At 43.0% G+C, this 12,496-nt stretch overlaps 3 protein-coding genes across 5 annotated transcripts in view; 1 reads left to right on the forward strand and 2 right to left on the reverse strand.

Annotated features, from left to right (window-relative positions):
• The window catches only part of LOC133635883 (cyclic AMP-responsive element-binding protein 5-like), a 56,847-nt gene extending 51,230 nt beyond the window's left edge, over positions 1–5,617 (forward strand). For both annotated transcript variants that reach the window (XM_062029303.1, XM_062029302.1), the window contains 4 exons: positions 762–1,028; positions 1,091–1,333; positions 1,397–1,505; positions 4,118–5,617. In XM_062029303.1, coding sequence (XP_061885287.1) covers positions 762–1,028; positions 1,091–1,333; positions 1,397–1,505; positions 4,118–4,242 — 744 coding nt within the window. In that variant the 3' untranslated portion in view covers positions 4,243–5,617. The remainder of the gene's footprint in view (positions 1–761; positions 1,029–1,090; positions 1,334–1,396; positions 1,506–4,117) is intronic.
• Positions 1–12,496, reverse strand: part of LOC133635885 (juxtaposed with another zinc finger protein 1) — a 104,045-nt gene that overhangs the window by 73,937 nt on the left and 17,612 nt on the right. The gene's annotated exons all lie outside the window — the stretch shown is intronic.
• On the reverse strand, positions 5,973–10,222 carry tril (TLR4 interactor with leucine-rich repeats). The gene has a single exon (XM_062028761.1). The coding sequence runs from the start codon at positions 10,054–10,056 to the stop codon at positions 7,786–7,788; it is 2,271 nt and encodes a 756-aa protein (XP_061884745.1). The 5' UTR covers positions 10,057–10,222; the 3' UTR covers positions 5,973–7,785.

The following is a 12,496-nucleotide window of genomic DNA, read 5'->3' on the forward strand; positions in this document are numbered from 1 at the left end:
CTGAAAAAGTCAAAACTGTATACATTGTGTCCACTTCCACGCAGTGTCAAGCAAGAACACTTTGACTTTTGATTGACACATGATACAAAAAGCTTGCAATAAAAGGAGTCATAGCTGCACGTTTGGTTTTTTTTGCATATCCTCTGAAGTGTTTTGCAAAACGGGACTTTTTCTTTCCGGAATGTCTAACTCTGACAAGAGAAATACACCTTTGGACCAGGGGTCTTCAACCTTTTCCAGGCCAAAGACCCCAAAACTGATGGAGAGGAAGGGGAACCCCCTACTTGTACATCTTGTATGAAACTATTATTGTATTAGACATCAAACTGCTCCTAAAAGTCACCTTGATATTGTGCCATGCTAACGATATTCAAATAACAGTATTGTGCAGCTAACAGCTAGCTGACAACTAGTGGGCTAATCACTTTCTGACAGCTAACACGCTAATCGCTATCTGGCAACTAGCACAGCAATTACTCGCTGACAATTAGCATGTTAATCCTCAGGTAGCAATTAGCGCTGTAGCATGAATATAACAATATGTTTATTCATGTTATTTATCTACATTCAACTACACGACGGTGTGTTGGCTCAATGTTCAATTCTATTTAAAGATATCTGCATTTGTGAAAAAATTGCAAGACGAAATATAAAAAATATATTTCATGCTCCCCCCCCCACCCACATCTGCGGACCCCTCCTTGAAGACCTCTGCTCTAGACAGTATCCTTCACACGACTCGTACCTGTGCTTCCTTACAGAGGTCCAAGCAGATGATGAGCCATCATTACCAACACCATCACCCAGTAATGGTCAACCCTCCGAGCGCCATGATAGAGATGATGTCACAGCGCCACCAGGCTCCTCCACTTCAACACCACCATCACCCGCATCATCAGCTGACATCCCTCAGCTACCAGCAGCGATGCCATCCACAGCACCTCGGGAGCCCCCACAGCCACCAATCGCCCCCCTCTCACCGCCCCCAAGGGTCACCTCCCGGCTTGCCCCCGTCTGTACCTGCTCAGGTATGACTCTTCATCCCCATCTTGTCGAAGACCTCCTTTCTGAAAAACCTCCGCGTCCACAGGTGTCGCCCGTTCCGCAGCAGCTGCACCCCTGCCAATCGCCGCACTCCCAGCACGCGCTGCAGTCCGGTGGGAGCTGCGGCCGCCGCAGGCGGAGCTCAGAGCAGGACCCCGACGAGCGCCGGCAGAAGTTTCTGGAGCGCAACAGAGCGGCCGCCACGCGCTGCAGACAGAAGAGGAAACTATGGGTGTCGTCGCTGGAGAAGAAAGCCGAGGAGCTGACGCACAACAACCTCCAGCTGCAGGTGGGACACGCTCTTCTCTTTCCGTCACCTGCGCACGACTTCACCGTGTCTTCTCCTCTGTAGAACGAGGTGACGTCGTTGAGGTCGGAGGTGGGACAGCTGAAGCAGATTCTGCTCACCCACAAGGACTGTCCTGTCACAGCCAGGCAGAGAGAAGCACAGGGGTACACTAGTGAGTAACCCCCACTATACCCAGCTCTGACCTGCTATTGTCTACACCTGTGACCAAATACGCTGTCCATAGCACGTGATGGACAAACGTATTGGGATAACTGGCCATTACATTACCCTCTATGGCAGGGCTATTCAACTGGCGACCCGGGGGCCAAAACCAACCCGGGAATGACACTATGCCGGCCCCTCAGTTCACTTCCTAAAAAGACTAGAGTGCTCCTGTTGGAGCAGATCCTTGCATTGACATTTGAACCTGGCTAACAAACATAGAACACTGGCGTCCAAACTCGTGACTTACATAACTGAGGAGTTCTTCTTTAAGGCCTCTCCTTTTCGGCAGTTATCGTTTTATTGTGATTTATGGAACTAAGGTGTTGCTGTAGCTCGTTTACTTCACATGCGGTCAGCAGTCGTTTGTTCAACTTCCAGGGGAAACTCAAAATTGTTTTAAAATCGTGTCCAATTCAGATTTTTTTGGCCAAATCTGATCTTTTTAGTGGCCGATCACATGACAACAAAAAAATTTGATTTCTAAAGTGAATGCAACCTGACCTGCATGTGGACATGACGTCGCACGCACTGCAGTGTTGAAGGAAGTAAACATGGCTTCCACTAGTTGGTCTCAGTACTGGCACATTTGTGGCCATTTCAGGGATTTTGTGCAAAATCAAAGTCAACATTTTCTGAACAGAATTATTGCACGTGGAACATTAAGATGGATGAGGACCAGTATTTTGGCTCTGGCAGTTTTGCGGGGTATTTTGCCTCCATGTCTGCTTGAAGTCTGTGGGCGAGCAGTCAGACAGGAGTGGTGGCACTTTCACGCGAGTTCCTAAAACTTTTTATTTTCACCTGTTTTATGCTCCGTTGTCAACTATTTGGTGAGTCTATTTCGGCACTTATCGCTATTTGATGACATATTAGTCAAATGAACGCGACCTGAGCGTTCAGACTGCAGTCACATTCGATACATATCCGATTTATATCCACATACGCAAAGGGCCTGGGTCGGATTTAAAATTTTTAGAATTGAACTGTTCACATTGACATAAGAAAATCAGGGCAAAAAAAATTGGAATTGACTTGCAGCGTAAACAGGTCTAAAACAAATTGAACAGTCCAGCTGCGATCGATTGAACACCCTAAGACTACCATGACCTGGATGAATGAGACCATCCATAAACGTGCTACTCTTGCACCAAAAGGGATCGTGTGCTTCTCTGGGCTCGTCTATTTTGGCAAATAACTATGACACTTCTCGCTATTTGACGACGTATTAGTCGGATGAACGCGACCGCAGCGTTCAGACTGCAGTCGCAGTCGATACATATCCGATTTATTTCCACATACGAAAGGGGCCTGGGTTGGATATGACAAACTCACAATTGCACTGTTCATGTTGACATGAAAAAATCCGATACAGGTCGAATATGGGCAAAAAAAATCAGAATGGACCTGGGGTATGAACAAGGCCATAAACTCATTACATGCAAAGTGAAATATGTCAAGCCTTTATTTCAGATCATGTTAAATCATTATGGATTACCGTTTTTAAAAACCCAAAAGCGTCTGAGGTTTTTATAAGCTGTGAACCATAATCACCAAGATTATATCAAAAGAAGGCTTGGAATATCTTGAGTTGCATGTTATGATCCGGTATCATACATTAGTTTCACCTTGTAAATCCAATTACTGGAATAAACCCACATTTTCACGATATTCAAATATTTTGCGTTTCACCTGTATTTATTTATACTAGTGGTGTTCCTCAAGGTTCCATCTTAGGTCCTCTTTTTCATCATTTGGGCTGTTCAATTGGTTCAGTTCAAAAAACGTGTGAGAGACTGACATTTTTGCAGCAGATTCTTAAAAACACAAGAGTGCTTGATCTTTGACAAGCTTTTTTGTATACATGTAATTTTTATTATTATAGTCAGACAAGTGTGTTGATTTTGGTACCTGACGGTTTCGGCTACAACCGTAGCCGAAACCGTCAGGTACGAAAATCAACACAGTTCTTTAAGAATAAATAGTACATTATTCTTAGAAGACCTGATGAACCTAATTGGAAAAATATTTTTTGTAGAAGGTCATTCAAAACAGCAGAAGATTCTTGTTACAAAATAAAATGTGTACTGTAAAGGACGCTGGTTCTTCGTACAAAATAAGAGTAATAGTGAAGGGAGAAGTCCCACCCCAAAACAATGGAGTTGAATATCCCTGCTCTATGGTAAAGGCATGCAGAATGCTGTAATTAATTGCGAAGATCAGCACTTTTATTCTGATGGGGCTTGGTAATCGCTGCACTCGCCGTTTAAATGAGACGCTTTAAAAAACAAAATATTGCACTTTGTGGCTTCAGTCAAACTGGCCATTACATTCTTTCATCGCAAATTGAAATGTGTGCCATTTTTCATACTATTTTTGTTGTTGCCTTTTTAAAATGTTTGTACATGCACAGTACTCGTTTTTTTATATAAATAAAAGAGATATTTTTTGCCTTATTGGATTGAAAAGGGATTGTTGTTGTTGAGCCGTCGCACCACAAAAAGGAGCACAAGCAGGACAACCCACGCAGGACTTTGATTGACAGCTGTCTCTGTTGTCCAGCAGCAGGGGTGAGCCCGGGAGGAAGTCCCACCCCTGTAGATTCGTTGCGTCACCTGCGGGCCGTCCAACACAACAGCATCACCACGTCCTCGACGGGAGGCAACACGCAACAGTCTGCACGCTAGAGACTTCTTAACATTGTTTTTGTTGGTTGTATTTTTCTATGAAAGCTTTGCCCTCTCTGACCTATGCACACTTATTTCATGCTCCGCCATCTTGCACTCATTTTGAAAAATAGATACTATAAGCTGGTATTTTAAACAAAGCGTATGCAAGTGTGCACCTTTTGCCTTCTTTTCCAATGCAGGGGCAGCTTATCAAATAGTAATATTTTTCTACTTCAGATGATAATTGCATCATGATCTAACCCCAACATGATGCCCTCTCTCTTTTCAGGCACTTTTTTAAAAAACAAACTAAAACCCCCGGCACATCCTGATCTACACTGTAAAAATGACTGATGATTTCACAGCATTTAACAGTATGTTTTCGCAGTAAAATCCTATTATCAAAAATGCACTGTAACATTACAAGAAAAACAACTGATGAAATGTAAAAAAATATGACATTTATATTTCACAGCAATTAACAATAAAATACTGTAACCACAGTTCTCTGTACGAATGACTGTAAATTCAAACGGATTTGTCTCCTCGTGTGGTTCTGTAGACTACTCTTGTAGAGTAAGTATGCGGTTAAAAGTAATTATCGTATTTTTCAGAGTATAAGTCGCACCAGAGTATAAGTCGCACCTGCCGAAAATGCATAATAAAAAAGGAAAAAAAACATATATAAGTCGCACTGGAGTATAAGTTGCATTTTTTTGGGGAAATTTATTTGATAAAACCCAACACCAAAAGAGACATTTGAAAGGCAATTTAAAATAAATAAAGAATAGTGAACAACAGGCTGAATAAGTGTACGTTATATGAGGCATAAATAACCAACTGAGAACGTGCCTGGTATGTTAACGTAACATATTATGGTAAGAGTCATTCAAATAACTATAACATATAGAACATGCTATACGTTTACCAAACAATCTGTCACTCCTAATCGCTAAATCCCATGAAATCTTATACGTTTAGTCTCTTACGTGAATGAGCTAAATAATATTGTTTGATATTTTACGGTAATGTGTTAATAATTTCACACATAAGTCACTCCTGAGTATAAGTCGCACCCCCGGCCAAACTATGAAAAAAACTGCGACTTATAGTCCGAAAAATACGGTAATAGAAAAAATAAATGTGTGACGTTACAGCATAGAGTTGTAATTTCATTGTGATGAACTGTGACATAGCAGGGCTAAGTTGTAACCTTTCAGTTATAGTGTACAAAATATGGTGAAAATAATGATGAACATTTCTTCAAATCCTTTTGTAGAACTGTAAAATCCCAGCTTTGCAGTTAGAGTAAATTGCTGTAAAGATATTTAACAGTAATTTACTGTAACTGCTACTGTGAAAGTAATTATTAGCCAGTAATTTGCTGTGAATTACAATGACATTTTTACAGTGTAGTATAATTGAATTTGCACTTCAATTACTCTTTTTGTACTGTAAAGATGGTGACAATCTCTGTACTTTTAGTCTGTAATAATAATAATAATAAATATTCCTTTTGTGCTTTTTTTCCTTCATTGTTTCATGTGGAGTGTACTGCAGGGTGCTCACGACTCAACAGTGCCCTCTAGTGACAGCTTGTGTTATTGTTACCCAATACTCCAGTATGAGTCCATTGCTTGAGAGAGTATATAGAGTATTTCATTTTGATGAAACATATTAAATGAACGTCTCTTAAAAAGTGGCTGATGTGCACTTTTATATTGCAGGATTTCAGAAATAAGGCCAGCTTGTCTGAGAAACAATGACTTTATGTGCATTTCATGATCAAAAGGTCAGGTTTGATTCCAGCCAAGACATAAAACTGCACTCCAGCGACATACTTTTTCTTGTTAAAAAAGCCTTAAAAACGACATTTAAGAGCTCTTACAGAGAGTATAACACACAAAACTGTCCAAAAGACAAGAGGATGTCTGTAAAAAATTCAAAACTAGCACCACAGTTGAAATCAGTGATCGGTCATTCATGCACACTTGCAGACCAAACATGACAAAAGATAACACGAGCAGGTGGGAGGAAATGTAAAAAAGCACAGGACAAGGGAAGAGGATGTAAATGGTTTTTTGCCTTCCTTTGGGCTCTGAAAAGGCCCTAATGGCTCTATTGTTGCTTTATTGCCAGGAGAAAAACACAATACTTCAAAGATCGCAAGATACACGTTAAGTAGTATGTTGTATCTCACAAAGGAACCATTGTATCTTCTCAAGGGATGGTACTATAGGAATTAAACTGAGATATGACTTAGAGTAGTCAGTGTACAGCTTGTATAAAGTAACTACTGTATGATACAGGATATCGATATGGGAATTGATACTGGTATTCAAAAGGTACCAATTTGCGGTACTTTTGAGTGTATTCAAACGTGTTAATAAATGTAAATTATTAACATGTGTTATTTATTTAACACAAAGCTATGCTGTTCTGTTGTCATATTGTTTTTGTACACTTCTGTGTCTCATTTGTAAGTATTATAGACTTTGTATGCAACTGTCAGATGTTTGATGGCAGTAGTGTATGAACTACAGTGTGTTGCCTTAGCCAGGAAGTAATCTTTGCTATTATGTGCCAGTCTTGTATTTTGTTGAGGCCTACGAAGTGTTTAAACTGTAAGTATTGTACTTATTAAACATCAGCTGTGTGATTGTAGCATGCATCTTAGTTGTAGTTTTCATTGACAAATTTGGAGGTGTTAAAATCACCACGGAAAATCGCAAATGCTGACTGGTAGCATACCTGTGGCAAATCCAATGAAAATTAGCATTGAGCTAGCTCATTTTGAAAGTTGAGCCATACTTTACTTTTGAGCACCTTCTTCTTGCTTTGTTGGCATGGAACATTGTGACATTACCTCGAGGCAGTCCGCTATGTCCACTCTGAGTGCTTGACTGCTGGTTTCCCACAAAGTGCTAGAGGCTAGAACCGGACGTGATGTCACATGCTCATAGATATCGAAATATGGCAAGGGTTGATTTTTTTACGTGAATCTGTAACCAGTAGTACCAACTTACTTCGGTCGATACCTATAAAAGTACTGAATTCGGTACCCATCATATCGATCACTGCCTTAATCCTCTTGGCCATGGAATTCATCAATGCAGTCATGATTGCAAAGCAACTTAGAGGGGTTTTTGGTTTTGGTTTTGGTTTTTGCCAAGGAAGGGGATCGTGCTGTGCTTCACAATATTACAGTAGGTGATTCCCTCAATGAACCAAAGCCCTCCGGTGTCAGCCCCGTGACCATGACATTATTTAGACAGTAACTCTGTCTGGAGTCATTGTTAGTGGATAGAAAATCTATACAAGCTGTGCACTGACTACTCTAAATCATATCCAAGTTTCATTTCTATAGCACCATTCCTCAAGATATAATATACTGACTGGTTCATGAACTGAAAGGTGTGTACTCACTCTTGTGAAATACAGCATAATTCTACAGTTGTATTACAACTCCATAAGGTATGTCCAAGTTTCAGGTCTATATTATTCCTGAAGATATAATGTAACAAAAAATGGTTGCTTCAACGTGAAATCCCATGAAGGAAGCTAGTCAGAGAATCTGGGTAAGTCATTGTCTCTGCGAGAGGAACCAGTATCCTGAAAGCGGTCACAAGGGAACTCGATGAGATCTCCCAGTTCTGGTTGTATAAGACGGGCAAGGCGGCTACTTTGGTAGCTGGTAAAGTCAGCGGACACGGACGCGCTCGCCACGTTGGGCCGAAATGGTCTCCTGGTGGAGTACATGTGGCGCACGTGAACCGCCGACTTCCTCCTCTGCAACTTCTTCTTCAGGCTCCGCCCCAGCCACACTCCTCCGATTACCAGCAGCAGCACGGCGTTCCCGGCCACAGTAAGAACCGTCAACAGTTGTAGGTCAGAAGTTGCGGAGGCGTGCTTCTCGGGAAGCGTGACCAGACCTGAGCAGTGGTCACGGGGTGCCACTTGACACACGGAACCAGCGACCACGCCTTCCACACATACCATGTAGGTGACATCCGGGCTGAGCTCCTGCAGGGTCACAGAGCGGGATGAGGCAGGGGCGTAAACATAACGCGGGAAGCGGTCTGGTGTTCCGAATCTGTCAAACAAAATCCGATACTGGACTTCATCTAGACCTAGATTCTCCCGGGTTGTCCAGTAGACTACAACGGTGCTGCTCGTTATCTGGTCTACGGTTACATTTGTGATGACGATGTGGTTGAAGACACATGGATCTGTGACGACAGAAGGACCCCACTTGTGATACATCCTCAGAAGATCAAAGCGTTCTCTTGATGGGACTGAAGGAGTGGGGGTTCTCCTCTGGTTGCCAGCATGACTTGGTGTGGGAAAGCCCTGCTGTGATTGTGGTTTAGATTTTGGACCCATTTTGGCACGTTTCCGTGACTTGGATCTGAGGGACTCCTTATGTTCGATAGAAGGAGACAACTCTGGTTCTTTGCCTCCTTGATCTCTTTGCACTTGTTCTTCTCTTTTCCTTCCGGTCTCATCCTGCATTATCTTGATCCACAGCTTCCCTCCCTGGCTCTCCTTAGGTTCACCTCGGCCCCTGCCCAAATGAGTCCGATTACCAATGGCCTCCAGCTGGGAACTGTTCACATTGTCCAGGTATGTCCCCCTTAGAGATGCTGGGTGATGGCATTGCACAAGCACATCCAACAATTTCCCTTCAGAATGCACAGCAGACATCCAACTTTTCAGTGCCTGCATGCGACAATCACAGGTCCAGTTGTTGCCACGGAGATCCACATCACGAAGGAAGGGGTTTAGTCTGAAAGCATCCCCAGAAAGGCTGGTTAGGATGTTGTCATTTAGCTTCAGCACCTGTAGGTGTTTGAGGTGCATGAAAGCCAAAGAGTCAACATTAGAAATGCGGTTGCGACTGATGTCCAAATGTTCGATGAGTTTCAGAGGATCTAGAAGTTCAGCTGGGATCTCCTCCAGCTCATTACCGTCCACGAAGAGCTCTTTGAGGCTTGATAGGCCAAGCAGAGTCCTTCTGCCCAGATGAGTAATGCTGTTGTTACTGAGAGAGAGTTTGGAGAGTCTTTGTAGATTTTGGAACATTTTATTCCCAACATGCCGAATGGCATTTCCAGAGAGGAGCAAAGTTGTCAGGGCTTGGAGATGGGAAAAAGTGAGGGCACCACGCAGGGTGGAAAGCTTATTGTGAGACAAGTTGAGAAAGCGCAGGTGGGCGAGTTCAGAAAAGGCATTTTTGTGAATGTGCTGCAGATTATTTGACTCCAGGTGGAGATAACGTAGATTGGTCAAGTCCTTAAAAACGGAATCCTGCAAGCTTTCTATTCGATTTCCATCGAGGCGCAGTTTAACAAGATGGTCCAAGCTGGTAAAAAGTTGCTGATATACGTGTAGGATGTCGTTGTTGTTGACATAGAGGACTGTAAGCTTCTTCAGCGGTTTCAAAGTCCCAGCTTCAAAGTGAGATAAGCGGTTATGTCCCAAGTAGAGCTCTTCCAAACTGGACAGTCTCTCAAACGCTTCACGGTGGATGTTTTGGATTCGATTGAACTGTAAATCCAACCTCACTAAGGCGGTGTATCTTGCAAGGTCGAGGGCAGAGATGTTTGCAATGAAGTTCCCTCCGAGGCTGAAGACCAGCACCTCCTCCTGATTGCTGCTGTGAGGTGGCACAGTGGGCAAACCTCGGTTGGCGCACATGAGATGCTGGGGATGCTGGCAGTCACAGCGGCTGGGGCAAACTCCCACGGCGGGAAAGGAGGAGAAGGAGTAGGTGAATCCATGGAGGAACAGCAGGAAAAAATAAGTCCTCGCCAGGAAATAGCCGGTATCCATCCCCACAGCGCTGGTGGCACTGGTGCGGCATCCGCGTCCTCTTTTTTTCAATTTGATTTCAGGAGACCACCAAATGCATCACTTGTTGCTGCTCAGAGGACAACACCAGACCACAGAAATGCTCCATCGCTGCAGCAGCATGTAGAGCAAAGTCATTTGTGCTCTGGTGCCTTCTGAGAAAAAAAATGCTCACCTCTGGAAAAAAAACTCCATCCCCTGAAGTGGTCATCTGCTGCGAATTACACACACTCACACACACACGGTTGTGGTCCCTCCTCTGCAACCCTGACAAATGAGCAAGTCAAGTTGCAGGGTTGCACGTGCACTCAAAGAGAGGGAGTTGACCGAGTTTCCTGCGCGTGCCCGTGTGCACTCACCATGTGGATGAATGGACAAAACAGACATGGGCCTTCCCACGCTATTCAATGTGTGTATAAGTAAACAAACCAAGCCTATTAAATGCTGATTTTTTTATCTTTTAAACAGTTGCATGAGTCAAGAGTACAATGCACAGCAAATTAACAGAAAAAACACATTTAACTCATCACTGTATGGTATTAGGAGCTAAACTTAAGGGATGCCACCCTGTAAAAGCCAAACAATTTACAGTTCAATTTAAGCATTTCTCTGAAAATATGTCTCAAAAGTACAACAAAAATGGATTCTCATACTGTATGTAACTTCAGCAAATATTATGATAAAAGGCACATGTGACTCTTTTGGCAACATTTGTTTCTAAATTGTTTGACTTTGGAGGTTACATTGCAAAGTGTGCATTATAGTGTTACTATCAAAATTAACTCAATTATCAGGTGCAAAAGTGGTACCTCAACTTAAGAGTGTTTTGAAATAAGAGCTGTTTCTCAGCTAATGTCACAAGCTAAAATTGGAATTGCAAGAATCCCTGCCCTTAGTTGGCATAGCATATGCCAAAGTGAACCCTGCAACAGCCGCCCAAAACATCCGGTCTTACTCGCTAGCATTAGCTCATAGCTAGAGATCGACATAACTTTGTTTTTCTAACCATGTGAGCGAAGATTTGATGATTTGAGATACAAGTGTGAAGAGGTTACCTCCTAAGTAGAGGTATTACTGTTTTTAAAAGCAGATTTTATTGTAATAGTGTACAAATGGGTTGGACTCTACAGTCTTCAGTTAACTAAAGGAAGCTGAGGCAAATTCTCAACTTTGTTTTCTAATGACTAAAGTACAATATTGGTCATTCTGGGGACGCGTGTCGCCATTCTGGGGACGCGTGTCGTCCGCTCATTGTACTCGACTCAGTATTGCAGACCATCGCAAACTTTGCTAAGTTCATAATTGTGGGTCTTTTCGGTGTCGGTTGCCCGTCTACTCACTGGGGTCTGTCTGTCTTTGTTGTTAGCAACATAGCTCAAAAAGGTAAGGCCGCATTTTGATAAAACTTCCAGGAATTGTCAAAAATGAGACATGGAACAAGTGATTCGGCTTTGGGGGCGATCTAACTCACCGTCTGGATTCAGGATTGTTTAATAAAGGATTCTTTACTATTGGGCAATACGGTCTGACGGAGGTCTGCGCTCGCCCATTGCTTTTATGGTTGGGTTACCAACTGCAGGAAAATGATAATCATTTGAGCTATTTGTTGGCAAGGTGGAGTCCCTTATATTGGTCTTACGCTATTCAGTTTCATAGCTCATCTCTTCATTCCTTGCCCTGCATAAGCTAGGATATCCAATAATTAGACCTGTATGTGCACCTCGAGGGACAGAAAAAACACTGTACCTTTATTTCTGAGAATGTATACTCTTCTCATTAGCACTCCTGGTAATAGAGGGAGCATGGGGTTCACACATGGTTGACATTTGCGAGAAAAGGAATTCAGGTCGTCGACACTGGAAGAAGAAGTGCCAGATCTGATCTGTTAGGTTGAAAGTGTAAAAGTGTTGACCGTAATTTGGCCAAATGAGGAGCGATTGAAGGAAGTTCACATGAAGAGTTTTTTGTCACAACATGGTGTGGACTAGCCACTAGCAACCAGCATGCAGGAAGTAAGCAAAGTTGAGGGACAATCGCTCAAATGGTTTTCAGAACCATGACTGGATGACCCTCTTAGAACATAAGGCTCGGAGCGCCCCTTGATTGGCCTCGTTCTCATGCTCCCCTCGCTTGGAAGACATCATAGTCAGCTCTCTGAGTTGAGAGACAGAAAAATACAACCCTTGGGGAAGCCCCCTCTTTCTGGAGGTCATTTCCTGTCTGGCAACTCTTCTCTCTTGCATTCCCACCCCCTCCTCGACCGACACTTTTTGCGCATCTGCAGAACATGCGCATGCAGTGAGAAGACGTGGCATGGCGGCAGTGTGGTTTGTGTCGCAACGAAAAAGACTATAAACTAATTAAATAGTGGCGGCCTAGAGGATGGGGGGAGGTCTGTCGCTGGCGGTAATAATATTAAAAG

This window comes from Entelurus aequoreus, linkage group LG20 (genome assembly GCF_033978785.1).
Source record: "Entelurus aequoreus isolate RoL-2023_Sb linkage group LG20, RoL_Eaeq_v1.1, whole genome shotgun sequence".
Classification (NCBI taxonomy): domain Eukaryota; kingdom Metazoa; phylum Chordata; class Actinopteri; order Syngnathiformes; family Syngnathidae; genus Entelurus; species Entelurus aequoreus.

What these genes read in the sequence shown, in the direction of transcription:
- tril (XM_062028761.1), bottom strand. Translation starts at nt 10,056, where the DNA reads ATGGATACCGGCTATTTCCTGGCGAGGACTTATTTTTTCCTGCTGTTC.